Source organism: Entelurus aequoreus, linkage group LG07 (genome assembly GCF_033978785.1).
Source record: "Entelurus aequoreus isolate RoL-2023_Sb linkage group LG07, RoL_Eaeq_v1.1, whole genome shotgun sequence".
Lineage (NCBI taxonomy): Eukaryota > Metazoa > Chordata > Actinopteri > Syngnathiformes > Syngnathidae > Entelurus > Entelurus aequoreus.
Window position 1 is genome coordinate 13501397 of NC_084737.1, and position 18270 is coordinate 13519666.

The 18270-nt window shown below is 33.8% G+C and overlaps 2 protein-coding genes and 1 non-coding gene across 5 annotated transcripts in view; 2 read left to right on the forward strand and 1 right to left on the reverse strand.

Moving 5' to 3' along the window:
- The window catches only part of wu:fa11c10 (protein FAM110A), a 119622-nt gene extending 117217 nt beyond the window's left edge, over positions 1–2405 (reverse strand). Inside the window, exon 1 of the mRNA XM_062052603.1 lies at positions 2227–2405. The gene's annotated coding sequence lies outside the window, so the exon portion shown is untranslated. The remainder of the gene's footprint in view (positions 1–2226) is intronic.
- The window catches only part of LOC133653394 (cytochrome c oxidase subunit 4 isoform 2, mitochondrial), a 32627-nt gene extending 18747 nt beyond the window's left edge, over positions 1–13880 (forward strand). For all 3 annotated transcript variants that reach the window (XM_062052609.1, XM_062052607.1, XM_062052608.1), the window contains exons 2-5: positions 2089–2197; positions 2271–2435; positions 5748–5879; positions 13650–13880. In XM_062052609.1, the coding sequence (XP_061908593.1) occupies positions 2089–2197; positions 2271–2435; positions 5748–5879; positions 13650–13783 (540 nt within the window). In that variant the 3' untranslated portion in view covers positions 13784–13880. The remainder of the gene's footprint in view (positions 1–2088; positions 2198–2270; positions 2436–5747; positions 5880–13649) is intronic.
- trnac-gca (transfer RNA cysteine (anticodon GCA)) lies at positions 13456–13527 on the forward strand. The gene has a single exon. It is a non-coding gene; the product is annotated as a tRNA-Cys (tRNA).
- Positions 13881–18270: the final 4390 nt, after the last annotated feature.

Sequence of the window (18270 nt, forward strand, 5' to 3'; positions counted from 1 at the left end):
GATTTAATTCATGTGTGACAAAAATATATTAATAAAATACAAAAAATTCCAAAGTTTAAAAAAAATGTGGCGCAAAAATGCTAAACAATATTATCAAAAATAATCAAATACAAGCAGATATCATGAGCTGTCATGTATAGTGTTGGTCAATTTATATAAGCATCAAAGGGGAACAGCATTTTTTTTTTAGCGTTCACAAAAATGTTTTATTTGTAATGGATTCTAACTTGTAAATAAGCGTTAAAAAAAGCCAATGGGAGGTACTCTATTTTACGGAGCCCCTAAAGGGACATGGGGAATTTTTTTTTTAATTTTTTTTTTAAATATATATGTATCTCGTGCGCACAAGAAACTTTTGCCTGCGCACGAGATAGTTTCTTGTGCTCACAAGATACATATCTAAAAAAAAATTTAAAAAATTCCCCTATCTCCCTTTAGGGACTCTGTAGATTTAATTCATGTGTGACAAAATATATTAATAAAATACAAAAAATTCCAAAGTTAAAAAAAAAATGTCGCTCAAAAATGCTAAAAAATATTATTAAAAATAATAAAATACAAGCTGATATCATGTATCATGTCATGTATATTGTAGGTCAATTTCCTCGCCATTCTTAGGAATGGGTATCGATTACTGTACAAATATATATATATATATATATATATATATATATATATATATATATATATATATATATATATATATATATATATATATATATATATATATATATATTTATATATTTTTTTTATTTTTTATTTTATTTTTTTAAATTATACAACTATTTTAAACTATCGCAAAACAATAAATAACATATTGTATTAATGTTTATTTCAAAAATTAATAACACATTTAATTATATGAGTGTTTGAGAGAAGTAAGTACAAGTTGCGGAGTAAAAAATAATACTATAAAATGCATTAAAATATTTATAATATTAACTGATAATTTAAATGAATCTATATTACATTTAAATTTGAATTTACAAAAAACGTAATATTATATTTTATGATGGGAGTCAGTCAAAAGAAAAAATACACAAAACCATGAACAATATGTAGAATTCACAAAAGACACGTAAAACTTTGTAAATAGAATTTAAGTGTGATTTATCATGCTGAGGTAAAACTCCCTCCAGGGTAATATTTTTTACAGAAAGTTGCGTCAACATTTTTTCCATTAATATTAATCAACTTGGCATTTTATGAAACTGTTATCAATGTTTTAAGTGTTCTATGTAGCCGTAAACTCAAAAAGCAAAATGTCACAAGTTTTACTTGAATGCTTGTCATTTGTTGGCACAAGACTTTTATTCAAAGCTCTTTCAGGATGTATGTTGGCGTGAAATTTGCCAGCGAGCACACGAGTCAAAATCTTTGCACTCGTTTTTGTACTGACGTACGCATTGATCTGATCACTGGCTGTATAGCGGTTAAGGTAAAAGAGCGTGTACGGGCAAAATAAATTGCATGATTAATCCAGGTGTGTTCATGAAAAATGCGATAATAGTTTGTTTATTAATAACATGAGTTAACTTGTGTGTCGTTATTTTGACATCCCTAATATAAATACATGTAGACTATTAAGTCAGAATGTTTATATATTAGGGCTGTGAATCTTTGGGCACCACACAATTCGGTTCGATTCCATTCTTGGGGGTAACGATTTGATTTAGAATCGATTCTCAATTCAAACCGATTTTCGATTCAAAATCCATACTTTGTTAATACCATTGGGTGCCAGCTCTATGATTAACTACATTGCTCCATAAAATAAACCAACAGCTCTCATACAACAGATATTATATACATTTAAAGATACAACTTTGTGTTATAAGTGTCTTATTATAAAATTGTTATTTATTAGTTTAAAATGTTCGGCTGTTTCTGAGATTTTTTGCTCTTTTCTCTAACATTATACTGCTGTTTTTTTTAAGATAGATATGTTATTATTTGAAAATACACAACATTTTACATTTTAGCAGACATATAGTTATAGTTGTGCAAAGTATTGGTACTGGATCGGAGAGAAAATCAGTGGTATCGCACATCTCTAATAATTAGTGCACCTGGCATCTACTATTGCAGATGCTTGGCCTGACAGCGGCAGCGGGACGTGCGCGAGCAATGTTCCTAAGAGGACGCGTGGCGGCGGCCCTGACCTCCAACAGAGCCACCATGGCGAGCCACGGTCACGGTACGGCCAAAGCCGGAAGTTGTGCTTACTGTGTCTATGGATGTGTTCACTGTGCCTTGACGTCTTCCATCAGAGGTGAGCCAGGTGGACCAGATGTCCAAGCCCATGTACTGGGACAGTGTGGACACGCCGCTGCCTGACAGGCCCTTCAAGGACCAGCTGAGTGCTGCAGACAAGAGCCTGAAAGAAAAGGAGAAAGGATCCTGGCAGCAGCTGAGCAAAGAGGAGAAGATAGCCTGTAAGACCTGAAACATATATGTATATATACACATATATATACACATATATATATATATATATATATATATATATATATATATATATATATATATATATATATATATATATATATATATATATATATATATATATATATATATATATATATATATGTATATATATATGTATATATATATATATATATATATATATATATATATATATATATGTATATATACACATATATATATATATATACACATATATATATATACACATATACATATATATATATATATATATATATATATATATATATATATATATATATATATATATATATATATATATATATATATATATATATATATGTATATACTGTATATGTATATATGTAATATGAATTGTTGTAGTTATATTGTAAGACACGTCGTTTGGTTGTTGTAGTTATATTGTAATTATATTGTAAAACACGTCGTTTGGTTGTTGGAGTTACAGTATAATGTAAGACACGTCGTTTGGTTGTTGTAGTTATATAGTAATTATATTGTAAGACACGTCGTTTGGTTGTAGTAGTTATATTGTAAGACACGTGTAAGACACGTCGTTTGGTTGTTGTAGTTATATTGTAAGACAGGTCGTTTGGTTGTTGTAGTTATATTTGTTTGGTTGTTGTAGTTATATTGTAAGACAGGTCGTTTGGTTGTTGTAGTTATATTGTAAGACAGCTCATAGTTATATTGTAAGACACGTCGTTTGGTTTTTGTAGTTATATTGTAAGACACGTCGTTTGGTTGTTGTAGTTATATTTGTTTGGTTGTTGTAGTTATATTGTAAGACAGGTCGTTCGGTTGTTGTAGTTATATTGTAAGACACGTCGCAGTTATATTGTAAGACACGTCGTAGTTATATTGTAAGACACGTCGTTTGGTTGTTGTAGTTATATTGTAAGACACGTCGTTTGGTTGTTGTAGTTATATTGTAAGACACATCGTAGTTATATTGTAAGACACGTCGTTTGGTTGTTGTAGTTATATTGTAAGACACGTCGTTTGGTTGTTGTAGTTATATTGTAAGACACGTCGTTTGGTTGTTGTAGTTATATTGTAATTATATTGTAAAACACGTCGTTTGGTTGTTGGAGTTACAGTATAATGTAAGACACGTCGTTTGGTTATTGTAGTTATATTGTAATTATATTGTAAGACACGTTGTTTGGTTGTTGTAGTTATATTGTAAGACACGTCGTTTGGTTGTTGTAGTTTTATTGTAAGACATGTCGTTTCGTTGTTGTAGTTATATTCGTTTGGTTGTTGTAGTTATATCATAAGACAGGTCGTTTGGTTGTTGTAGTTAAATTGTAAGACACATCGTTTGGTTGTTGTAGTTATATTGTAAGACACGTCGTTTGGTTGTTGTAGTTTTATTGTAAGACAGGTCGTTTGGTTGTTGTAGTTATATTGTAAGACACGTCGTTTGGTTGTTGTAGTTATATTGTAAAGACATGTCGTTTGGTTGTTGTAGTTATATTGTAAGACACGTCGTTTGGTTGTTGTAGTTATATTCGTTTGGTTGTTGTAGTTATATTGTAAGACACGTCGTTTGGTTGTTGTAGTTATATTGTAAAGACACGTCGTTTGGTTGTTGTAGTTATATTGTAAGACACGTCATTTGGTTGTTGTAGTTATATTGTAAAGACACGTCGTTTGGTTGTTGTAGTTAAAAGTTTAACAGTACAGATTATACATATTTAACAATCATACACATTTACACACAAAAAGAAAAGAAAAACAATGACCGAAAAAGGAATAGGCAGAAGCCAAAGCTTATATTTGCCTATCCTATACCTTCACTGAAAATAAGATTACCTGGAACATCAACGTTAAAAAAATAAATGGGATGAAAGTCATTGTTACTATATTTTATAATTTTCAATTGTTTCACTTTTTAAAGGCCTACTGAAACCCACTACTACGACCACGCAGTCTGATAGTTTATATATCAATGATGAAATCTTAACATTGCAACACATGCCAATACGGCCGAGTTAACTTATGAAGTGATATTTAAAATTTCCCGGGAAATATCCGTCTGAAACGTCGCGGTATGACGTATGCGCGTGACGAAGTCAGTTTAACGGAAGTTATGGCACCCCGTAGAATCCTATACAAAAAGCTCTGTTTTCAGTTCGTAATTCCACAGTATTCTGGACATCTTTTGCAATTTGTTTAATGAACAATGAGGGCTGCAAAGAAGACAGTTGTAGGTGGGATCGGTGTATTAGCAGCGGACTACAGCAACACAACCAGGAGGACTTTGTTGGAGAGCAGACGAGCTAGCCGCCGACCTCACCTTGACTTCCTACGTCTCCGGGCCGCCAAACGCATCGGGTGAAGTCCTTCGTCCTTCTGCCGATCGCTGGAACGCAGGTGAGCACGGGTGTTGATGAGCAGATGAGGGCTGGCTGGCGTAGGTGGAGAGCTAATGTTTTTAGCATAGCTCTGTGCGGTCCGGTTGCTAAGTTAGCTTCAATGGCGTCGTTAGCACAGCATTGTTAACCTTCGCCAGCCTGGAAAGCATTAACCGTGTATTTACATGTCCACGGTTTAATAGTATTGTTGATTTTCTATCTATCCTTCCAGTCAGGGGTTTATTTTTTTTGTTTCTATATGCAGTTAAAGCACAATGCTATCACGTTAGCTCGTAGCTAAAGTATTTCGCCGATGTATTGTCGTGGAGATAAAAGGCACTGAATGTCCATTTTGCGTTCTCGACTCTCATTTTCAAGAGGATATAGTATCCGAGGTGGTTTAAAATACAAATCCATTGTGATCTACAATAGAAAAAGGAGAGTGTGGAATCCAATGAGCCAGCTTGTACCTAAGTTACGGTCAGAGCGAAAAAAGATACGTCCATCACTGCCTCTCAAGTCCTTCACTGTAACGTTCCTCATCTACGAATCTTTCATCCTCGCTCAAATTAATGGGGTAATCGTCACTTTCTCGGTCCGAATCTCTCTCGCTCCATTGTAAACAATGGGGAATTGTGAGGAATACTAGCTCCTGTGACGTCACGCTACTTCCGGTACAGGCAAGGCTTTTTTTTATCAGCGAGCAAAAGTTGCGAACTTTATCGTCGATTTTCTCTACTAAATCCTTTCAGCAAAAATATGGCAATATCGCGAAATGATCAAGTATGACACATAGAATGGATCTGCTATTTCCGTTTAAATAAATAAAAATAATTTCAGTAGGCCTTTAAGGCTCTCTTAAACCCTATTGAAAAAAGTCTGCTCAAAAGTCGCTTTTAATGGGCCTGTTGTCTATTTTAGTGTACCGCATGATGTTCCGTCAGACCTACGCTGAGATGAATCAGCCCACAGGCGAGTGGAAGACGGTCATGGGCGGCTTCTTCATCTTTCTGGGCTTCACCGGTCTGCTGGTCTGGTGGCAGGGCGTCTATGGTCAGTCTACTAACTTTGGTTTTAGTCATTAATGCGGGTTTTATCGGCCTGCTAGTGCTCCAGTGGTAAGGCAAGGCAAGGCAAGGCAACTTTATTTGTATAGCGCTTTTCATACACAAGGCAGACTCAAAGTGCTTCACAGACAACAAAGTGAAATGAAAGAAAATAAAAGCAAAATTAAAATGCAGACAATAAAAATAAAAACAGTGCAGACGTTAAAAGTTAAAAGATTAAAAGATTTAGCTGAAAGCTAAGGTGAACATAAAAGTCTTCAGTCTAGTTTTAAAAGTAGTGAGAGTTGGGGAAAGTCTGACATCTTCAGGAAGTTTATTCCAGCTATGTGTTGCATAGTGACTGAATGATGCTCTCCCTTGATTTGAGTTTACTCTTGGAACCGCTAACAGATTGGTCTCAGAAGATCTTAGTGATCTAGAGGGCGTATATAGTGGGAGCATATCAGTGATATACTTGGGCCCTAGACCATGTAGTGATTTATATGTGAGCAGGAGGATTTTGAAATCTATTCTCTGATGTACAGGGAGCCAATGTAAGGATTTAAGAATTGGTGTAATGTGCTCACATTTTTTGGTCTTTGTTAGAACTCTAGCAGCAGCGTTCTGAACAAGCTGTAGCTGCTTGACAGTTTTTTTGGGAAGACCTGCAAGAAGACCATTACAATAGTCTAGCCTACTGGTAATAAAGGCATGTACAAGTTTTTCTAAGTCTTGAGCTGACATGAGCCCTCTAAGTCTTTTTACATTTTTGAGGTGATAGTAGGCCGATTTTGTTACTGATTTGATGTGACTGTCGAAATGTAAATCAGAATCTAAAATAACCCCAAGATTTCTGGCTTTATTTGAGGTTTTCAGGGACAGTGATTGAAGGTGTTGGATGACTTTAAACCTTTCTTTTTTAGCACCAAAAACAATTATCTCAGTTTTATCTTCATTTAGTTGTAGGAAATTTTGGCACATCCAGTGTTTGACTTGCTCAATGCACTGGCACAGAAGATCTATGGGGCGATAGTCATTTGGTGATAGCGCTACATAGATTTGGGTGTCATCGGCATAGCAATGATGGTCAATGTTATTATTTTGCATGATTTGTCCTAGTGGGAGCATATAGATGTTAAATAAAGTCGGCCCCAAGATTGAACCTTGGGGGACTCCACACGTTACGTTGGTTGGTTCTGATACAAAGTCACCAATGGAAACAAAATAGTTCCTATCTTGTAGATATGACTTGAACCAGCTTAAAACTGTGCCTGAGATCCCCACCCAGTTTTCCAACCTGTCCAAAAGTATTGAGTGGTCGACAGTGTCAAATGCAGCACTGAGGTCCAAAAGCATTAATACTGAAGTTTTGCCAGAGTCTGTGTTTAGACGGATGTCATTTATAACTTTAAGAAGGGCCGTCTCTGTGCTATGAAGAGGTCGAAATCCTGACTGGAAGTTGTTGTGGCAGCCAGTAGAAGCCAAGAAGTGATTTAGTTGTTGGAGGACAACTTTCTCAATTATTTTACTTATGAATGGTAGATTTGAAATTGGTCTGTAGTTGTTGATAACAGAGGCATCTAGGCTCTGCTTTTTTAGAAGAGGTTTAATGACTGCAGTTTTGAAAGCCTTCGGGAAATTGCCCGATTTAATAGAATTATTAACTATTTGCAAGATGTCTGTTGATAGGCAGTCAAAAACATTCTTAAAGAAGTTGGTAGGTAAAACATCAAGGCAGCAGGTGGATGACTTTAGAGCTGTCACCGTTTCCACTAGAGTTTTAGAGTCTATGAAATTATGGTAAGTCCTCCATGCGGTCCCTAAGCCTTCTTGGGAATATGGTATACAAGCATTACAAGGGGAACGGCACTTTTTTTTTTTTTAGCAATCACAAAAGTGCTTTTTTTAATGCTTTCTAACTTGTAAATAAACGTTAGAAAAGCCAATGGGAGGTCCTGTATTGCGCTCGTAAAAACCCAATAAAAAATCCATCCAAAAAGTGCCAACAATACTCCACTTACATTTTGTGACTTAAATACTAACCGAGTATTAGTGATATTGTTATTATAAGCGCTAACGCAGACAAACTATTTTTAGCTTGTGTGCCAAGGTTGACATGATCGACTGATGAGCTGCTTCCTCGTTTCCTTGCTCGTCAAACTTTATTTTAGATCATAAATCACGCCTCTCACCGGGATAGTACAAGGATGAGGACGTATTCCGACAAGTTGGTACACTCTGACAGCCAATTTAGACCCGGGAATTGCGAGAACGACAGGAAAAGACGCTTGTATCCACCCACCGTTTCTTTGCGAGGATTAAGAGACATTCTCCATCTAAATGGGAATATATGAACATCCTAAAAGTCGGCATCCTAATGACAGCAGACATTGTACAGTAAGTGATGTTTTATTATGTTTGTTGGCTATCAAAAAGTCTGCAGTTGTGCAGTCATCAGTGATATAGTTAAAAAAAAAACTAACATTGTGATGCAATTTTTAAATAAATGTGCCGCGTATGTTTAAAATTAGCTAAATATTAAGTGTTATTATAAATGTTCCTGTTACTACATTACATATATACTTACATCATGTACAAACCCTGTTTCCATATGAGTTGGGAAATTGTGTTAGAAGTAAATATAAACGGAATACAATGATTTGCAAATCATTTTCAACCCATATTCAGTTGAATATGCTACAAAGACAACATATTTGATGTTCAAACTGATCAACTTTTTTTTTTTGCAAATAATCATTAACTTTAGAATTTGATGCCAGCAACACGTGACAAAGAAGTTGGGAAAGGTGGCAATAAATACTGATAAAGTTGAGGACTGCTCATCAAACACTTATTTGGAACATCCCACAGGTGAACAGGCAAATTGGGAACAGGTGGGTGCCATGATTGGGTATAAAAGTAGATTCCATGAAATGCTCAGTCATTCACAAACAAGGATGGGGCGAGGGTCACCACTTTGTCAACAAATGCGTGAGCAAATTGTTGAACAGTTTAAGAAAAACCTTTCTCAACCAGCTATTGCAAGGAATTTAGGGATTTCACCATCTACGGTCCGTAATATCATCAAAGGGTTCAGAGAATCTGGAGATATCACTGCACGTAAGCAGCTAAGCCCGTGACCTTCGATCCCTCAGGCTGTACTGCATCGGTACTGCATCGGTGTGTAAAGGATATCACCACATGGGCTCAGGAACACTTCAGAAACCCACTGTCAGTAACTACAGTTGGTCGCTACATCTGTCGCTACTCTACTATGGAAGGCGAAAACCGTTTATCAACAACACCCAGAAATGCCGTCAGCTTCGCTGGGCCTGAGCTCATCTAAGATGGACTTATACAAAGTGGAAAAGTGTTGTGTGGTCTGACGAGTCCACATTTCAGATTGTTTTTGGAAACTGTGGACGTCGTGTCCTACGGACCAAAGAGGAAAAGAACCATCCGGATTGTTCTAGGCGCAAAGTGTAAAAGCCATCGTGTGTGATGGTATGGGGGTGTATTAGTGCCCAAGACATGGGTAACTTACACATCTGTGAAGGCACCATTAATGCTGAAAGGTACATACAAGTTTTGGAGCAACATATGTTGCCATCCAAGCAACGTTACCATGGACGCCCCTGCTTATTTCAGCAAGACAATGCCAAGCCACGTGTTACATCAATGTGGCTTCATAGTAAAAGAGTGCGGGTACTAGACTGGCCTGCCTGTAGTCCAGACCTGTCTCCCATTGAAAATGTGTGGCGCATTATGAAGCCTAAAATAGCACAAGGGAGACCCCCGGACTGTTGAACAACTTAAGCTGTACATCAAGCAAGAATGGGAAAGAATTCCACCTGAGAAGCTTCAAAAATGTGTCTCCTCAGTTCCCAAACCTTTACTGAGTGTTGTTAAAAGGAAAGGCCATGTAACACAGTGGTGAACATGCCCTTTCCCAACTACTTTGGCACGTGTTGCAGCCATGAAATTCTAAGTTAATTATTATTTGCAAAAAAAAAAAAAAAATTTTATGAGTTTGAACATCAAATATGTTGTCTTTGTAGTGCATTCAATTGAATATGGGTTGAAAAGGATTTGCAAATCATTGTATTCAGTTTATATTTACATCTAACACAATTTCCCAACTCATATGGAAACGGGTTTGTATATAAAACCTTAATGGAGGTGTTTGGATGTTTTCTAAGGGTTTCATAGGCTTCAGTGTAAGCTGACTTTTGATCGCATTTATTTACTATTTAGAGTGCAATTTAAAAAAAAACATCCCTTGTCATGTAATAATGATTGTGAACAATAGGCAAAATTCCAAAAAATAAGTGCAGTTCCCCTTTAAAGCAACACACAGGCGTGCTTACTTCCTTGTTTATTTATACGTTTATGTAACATTTATTTATCCAATTAAGAACAGATTTTCATTTGCAATGCTGACCTAGCACAGAGGCAGCATTTACATGTTAGAGATGTTGAAGTGTGATGATACCCTCATCTCATCGTCGCTCATTCACCAGCAAAAATGGGTGCTATAAACCGCTCTCAACAGTTCTCAAATGCTCTTTATTTGTGGGGTAAATGTGTTGGAACATAAATGACGGATTCAGATGAACATTTACGTACACGGATGTCTGCAACTTGTAGACAGCCAACAATTAGGAATATTTTGGTATTTCTTTCTGTATTTATAACAATGTATTACTATTTTAAAAACAGTACAGTAATTTGGACAATGACTTTTGTGTATGAGACCTCACTGACATTTAGCGTCTACTTTTAAGTCAGTATAAAACGAGTAAAACATCAATACGGTATTTTTTTTTAAACGATTTTTGTTGTAACCCTGTGCTTTTCGAGGTTCATGTTACAAGAAACTCTTAATACATTGAGAACAAATTCATAAAATCACAAGTTTATTACATTGTATTAAAAAAAAACTTGAAACATTGCAACTTTTGCCACAAATTCCTGAAAAACCTTCCGTAAATTCTGGCATTTTAGGCTGCGATGAACACACACAAAAAAAAATCCTGCGAGTTGTTGTTTTTAGTTATTAATGCACCAATTCCTGTTTTTACACGTTGTCTCTTTACAACCCGTCCAGTTAAAGTCCAAAGGGATTTTAGTGCACACGTCAACTTTCCAGAACAGGGGTGCTCATTAAGTCGATCGCGAGCTACCGGTCGATCGCGGCGGGTGTGTCAGTCGATCGCCAGCCAGGCATTAAAAAAATAGTCCTAAAAATGAGCGATCATAAATTTTCACTATGACGTCATTTCCGTCACTTGATAGACATTCACGGCACCCGAGGGTCTTCTGAGATGACGCTGGCTGCTGCCAGCTCATTATTAAGAAAAAATGACCGACAGGAAGGCGAAAAACTCTTTTTATTTCAACAGACTCTGGCGCCGTACCTGTCGTCAAAACTCCAAAGACCGACTGCACAGTTGCACAATAAAAGCGCTGCTTCATCCTGCCTGCGCTAACAAAATAAAGAGTCTTAGAAAGCTGGCGTGCACAAGCTAGCAAGCTACGGAGTTTGCCGCCAATGTATTTCTTGTAAAGTGTATACAAAGGAGTACGGAAGCTGGACAAATAAGATCCCAAAAACCAACCACATTCATGTGGTATTGGACAGAAAGGAGGACTTTTTTCTCTCCATTTGAAAATGCAGACGTTATCATCACCACTGACTGATTCCTATCAATGCAAGTCATGAGAATCAGGTAATACACCAACTTATATTATTGTCTTCATGAAAGAAAGGAATCTATGTGTTAAACATGCTTGTATTACCTTTAAACACCTTTAACTTGTTAACAGTATTAACTATATGTGTTAAACATGCTTGTATTATCTTTAAACATCTTTAACTTATTAACAATATTAACTATATGTGTTAAACATGCTTGTATTATCATTAAACACCTTTAACTTGTTAACAATATTAACTATATGTGTTAAACATGCTTGCATTATCTTTCAACACCTTTAACTTGTTAACAATATTATCTATATGTATTAAACATGCTTGTATTATCATTAAACACCTTTAACTTGTTAACAATATTAACTAAATGTGTTAAACATGCTTGCATTATCTTTAAACACCTTTAACTTGTTAACAATATTAACTATATGTAATAAACATTCTTGTATTATCATTAAACACCTTTAACTTGTTAACAATATTAACTAAATGTGTTAAACATGCTTGCATTATCTTTAAACACCTTTAACTTGTTAACAATATTATCTATATGTATTAAACATTCTTGTATTATCATTAAACACCTTTAATTTTTTAACAATATTAACTATATGTGTTAAACATGCTTGTATTATCTTTAAACACCTTTAGCTTGTTAACAATATTAACTATATGTGTTAAACATGCCTGTATTATCTTTAAACACCTTTAACTTGTTAACAATATTAACTATATGTGTTAAACATGCTTGTATTATCTTTAAACACCTTTAATTTATTAACAATATTAACTATGCATGTTAAACATGCTTGTATTATCTTTAAACACCTTTAACTTGTTAAAAATATTAACTATATGTGTTAAACATGCTTGTATTATCTTTAAACACCTTTAATTTATTAACAATATTAACTATATGTGTTAAACATGCTTGCATTATCTTTAAACACCTTTAACTTGTTAACAATATTAACTATATGTAATAAACATTCATGTATTATCATTAAACACCTTTAATTTATTAACAATATTAACTATATGTGTTAAACATGCTTGCATTATCATTAAACACCTTTAACTTGTTAACAAAAACATATATTTCATAAATAAGTAAATATAAATTATAATAAATATGAATGAGGTAGATCCCCGCGACTTGATCAATTGAAAAGTAGCTCGCCTGCAGAAAAAGTGTGAGCACCCCTGTTCCAGAACTATCCATAAACCCAAAGAGTTAATTTCCGCAGGTTTGGTTTGCTTCAAATTGGTTTTAGGAAGCTTTTACACTAGCACCATTGAGTCTGTTTTAACTACATTTCCTCAAAACTATTTTAAAGTTGTGGTAAAACCACAACAACAAAAAGTCCTGCTTGACGCTAATTGTCAAATGGTGACGTACCAGGAAGCCAACAAATGTCGACTTACCGGTTTAGCCCGTAAACTCCCCGCATAGTTGAGCCAAACGTCCTCTTTAAAAAAGTTCACTCGTCTTTGTACTTTATCCTCTTTGCGTACATGCTCTTATCAAATTTGCCAAAAGTGCTCATTTGTCTCGATCAACGTTATGTCAGCTGCCAGCTTGTAGGGCAAAGTTTTTGTTTTTTTCCTGTCCACATTATGTCGACCAATCAGAGAACGTGTGGGATGTCACGTGTTTTTTTGTGACGCATTCATGGTCGCCAGGATTTATTTATTTTTTTCAACGTGTGAACAGAAACAGAAACCAAAAAAATAAACTTATGAAGAAAATAAAAACATTTGTTTTGCGGTAGAAAATGTCAGCTGTATATGTTTAGCAGAACGTCGACTAAACAAATAAGACAACAATGATAACAATTAAAATTGTTAACATTCCCAGGAAAGGACACATGGGGGTATAGCTCAGTGGTAGAGCATTTGACTGCAGATCAAGAGGTCCCCGGTTCAAATCCGGATGCCCCCTGTCTTTTTTTTAAATTACGTAATTATGTAAATACCACTGTTGTGTGATTAGGTGTGAATCTGGCGTTCATTAGTCTTGCCTACCAATACAAAAGAGTAACAGCAGGATGTTTTTCCCAACAGTGTACCCGCCACGTCCCCCGACGTTTGATGCCGAGCTGCAGGCCAAACAGGTGCAGAGGATGCTGGACATGAGGGTCGGTCCCATCCAAGGCTTCTCCTCCAACTGGGACTACGAGAAAGGCCAGTGGAAGTAAAACACAAATGAAGTGGAAAATACCAAAAGGAAGCAGAAAATCACCACTACTGCTGTCTTTTAAAATCATCATATCAATAAAGCTTGACTCCGTCCAACCCTGTGGAATATTCATTTTCATTACTTTTGTAATATTCATTACTTTTAGGATTTTTTTTATTTTTAGAAATTCAGTAGTTTTTTAATGCCATCCATCCATCCATTTTCTCTTTAGAATCGCAGGAGTATGTAATGGATAATTAATCACCTTTTTATACATCTGTTTTTTTTACTTTGTTAATATTATTTACATATTTATTATTTACATATATACATTTAAAGTTACTTATATACAATTATATGGACATTTTATTACCATCTGTACTGTTCTAAATCTATTGTTTTACATGTGTTAGCTACTTTATAGATGTTACAAGGGGGAAAGATTTGGCTCTTTAGCTCCCTCCAGTGGACAAGATTATATTAGGGAGAAAAAAATAATAATCGGGAGGACCATGTGAAAAACAAATGGCATTTTATTCTCATTTTTACTCTAATGAAACAGTGGATAAGATTACATTAGGGAGAAAAAAGCCTAGTCACTAATTGAGCGTTTAAAAAAAAAAAAAAAAAAAAAAAAAAAAAATCCTATTACATTTAATTATATACTGTACTGTAATGAAATATATATTCTAAATCGTTACTTTTAAACGATAATAAGAGTTGGCTCTTTAGCTCCCTCCAGTGGACAAGAGGGAGAAAAATATATATAATCGAGAGGAGCATGTGAAAAAAAATTGCATTTTATTCTACGGTAATTTTTACTTAAAAAAAAAAAAATCCTAATACATTTAATTCTCTACTGTACTGTAATGAAATATATATTCTAAAGATTTACTTTAATACGTTTTTTATTAAAAATAATAAGAACATTTTTTTTTTATAAATTGTCAAATTAGCCTCCTCCAGCGGACAAGATGAAATAATACAACATATGTAATGGATCATAAATCACCTTTTTATAGATCTCTTTTTTAATTCGTTATTATTATTTACATATTTATTTTGAATATATTTAAAATTACTTATAAACGTTTTTTATTTAAACACATTCAAATGAAATTTAAAAAAAAATCAGAAGTCATGGTAAAAAAAAAAAAAAAGGGTAAATGGCACTCTGGCTCCACTCTATGGAGAAAAAAATGTACAATTACTAATAGTGGAGTTTTATAAAAAAAAAAACTATTCTATGGACATTTTATTCCATCTGTACTGTTCTAAATCTATTATTTCACATGTGTTAGCTACTGTATAGATGTTACAAGGGGGAAAGATTTGTCTCTTTAGCCCCCTCCAGTGGACAAGATTATATGAGGGAGGAAAAAATATATAATCGAGAGGAGAATGTGGGGAAAAAAATGGCATTTTATTGTCATTTTTACTTAAAAAACAACAACATCCTAATACATTTAATTCTCTACTGTACTGTAATGAAATATATATTCTAAATCGTTGCTTTTAATACGTTTGTTATTGAAATAAAATACAATAAAAATATATATATATAATTTTTTTGATTGATTGAGATTTTTATTAGTAGATTGCACAGTGAAGTACATATTCCGTACAATTGACCGCTAAATGGTAACACCCGCATAAGTTTTTCAACTTGTTTAAGTCGGGGTCCACTTAAATTGATTCATGATACAGATATATACTATACTAGGGACGGCGTGGCGAAGTTGGTAGAGTGGCTGTGCCAGCAATCGGAGTGTTGCTGGTTACTGGGGTTCAATTCCCACCTTCTACCTTCCTAGTCACGTCCGTTGTGTCCTTGGGCAAGACACTTCACCCTTTGCCTCTGATGGGTGCTGGTAGCGCCTTGCATGGCAGCTCCCGCCATCAGTGTGTGAATGTGTGTGTGAATGGGTAAATGTGGAAATACTGTCAAAGCGCTTTGAGTACCTTGAAGGTAGAAAAGCGCTATACAAGTACAACCCATTTATCATTATTTATTTATCATATATACTATCATCATAATACAGTCATCACACAAGATAATCACAATGAATTATTTACATTATTTACAATCAGGGGTGTGGGGGGGGGGGGGGGTAGGATATGGACATAAATATTTGTCAAATTAGCCTCCTCCAGCAGACAGTTTTTTAATTCGTTATTATTTACACATATATTTTAAATATATTTAAAATGACTTATAAACGTTTTTTATTTAAACACACTTATATGAAAAAAAAAATAAATCAGAAGTCATGGTAAAAAAAAAAAAAAAGGGTAAATGGCACAAAATGTACAATTACTAATAGTGGAGTGTTATAAAAAAACTATTCTATGGACATTTTATTCCCATATGTACTGTTCTAAATCTATTATTTCTTATTTGTTAGTTACTTTATAGATGTTACAAGGGGGAAAGATTTGGCTCTTTAGCCCCCTCCAGTGGACAAGATTATATTAGGGAGAAAAAATATATCAAGAGGCGCATTTAGAAATAAAACCTTTTTTTTTTATGGCATTTTATTTTCATTGGTACAATAATGAAACATCTAAAGTGTTTAAATTAATTTGACACGTTTTTAATAAAACAATGGAAAATATTTTGTCATTAGCTGCCTCCAGTGGACAAAATTATTTTAGTGAGGAAAAATATATAATCGAGAGGAGCATGTGAAGAAAAAAAATTGTATTTCATTCTCATTTGTACTCTGATAAAACATTTATAATTTAAAATTCATTTAACGTTTTTTTATTAAAAAATGAGGAAATATTTGGCAAATTAGCGCCCTCCAGTGGACAAGATTACATTAGGGGGAAAAACGCGTAGTCACTAATTGAGCCTTTTTTTTCCAAAATTCCTGTTACATTTAATTCTCTACTGTACTGTAATGGAATATGTATTCTAAATCTTACTTTTAATACGTTTTTTATTAAAAAAATAAAATAAAAAAAATAGTTAAATTAGTCAAAATAGTGAACCTCCTCCAGCGGACAGATGGAATAACACAACATGGATGGATAATTAATGGATAATTAATCACCTTTTTATATATCTGTTTTTTAATTCGTTATTCACATATTTAATATTTACATATATATATTTAAAGTTACTTATATATGTTTTTATGTAAACATACTGATATGAATGTTGTCTATCGGTGTTGGCCCTGTGATGAGGTGGTGAATGCAGCTGTAATAGGCTCCAGCAGGACAAGCGGTAGAAAATGGATGGATGGATGGATGGATACTGATATGAAATTTAAAAATATTAGAAGTCATGGTAAAAATAAAAAAAAAGTATAAATTGCACTCTGGCTCCATACAATGGAGAGCTTTTTTTACAATTACTAATAGTGGAGTGTTATAAAAAACTATTCTATGGACATTTTATTACCATCTGTACTGAAATATATATTCTAAATCTTTACTTGAATACGTGTTTTATTCAAATAAAATAAAAATATATATTTTAAATTAGTCTCCTCCAGCGGACAAAAATATGAAATACAACATGTGTATATAATGGATAATAAATCACCTAATGTACATCTGTTTTTTACTATTTACATATATATTTTAAATATATTTAAAATTACTTATAAACGTTTTTTTTATTCAAACATACATGAAACTTAAAAATCAGAAGTCATGGTAAAAAAAAAAAAAAATTGCACTCTGGCTCCATCCAATGGAGAAAAAAAAAGTACAATTACTAATAGTGGAGTGTTATAAAAAACTATCCTGTGGACATTTTATTCCCATCTGTACTGTTCTAAATATATTATTTTACATTTCTTAGCTACTTTATAGATGTTATAATGGCAAAAGAGTTAGCTCTTTAGCCCCCTCCTGTGGACAAGATTATCTTAGGGAGGAAAATATATAGTCGAGAGGAGCATGTGAAAAAAAATTGCATTTTATTCAAATTTTTATAAAAAAGAATAATCCTAATACATTTAATTCTCTGTTGTACTGTAAATAAATATATATTATACAAGGTTACTTTAAAATACGTTTTTTTTTTTTAAATATTAAAATAAATAGAAAATCAGAAGTCATGGTTAAAAAAAAAAAGGTAAATGGCACACTGGCTCCATCCAATTGAGAAAAAAAAAGTACAATTACTAATAGTGGAGTGTTATAAAGAAATATTCTGTGGGCATTTTATTCCCATCTGTACTGTTCTAAATCTATTATTTTACATGTTTTAGCTACTTTATAGATGTTACAAGGAGGACAGAGCTGGCTCTTTAGCCCCATCCAGTGGACAAGATTATATTAGGGAGAAAAAATTTATAAAAAATATTTTTATGGCATTTATTCTCAATGGCACAATAATTAAACATCCAACATATTCATTTGACGTTTTTAAAAAAACTGGGAAAATATTTTGTCATTAGCTGCCTCCAGTGGACAAGATTATATTCGTGAGAAAAAAAGATCTAAACGAGAGCATTTGAAAAAGAAATATGGCATTTTATTCTCATTTGT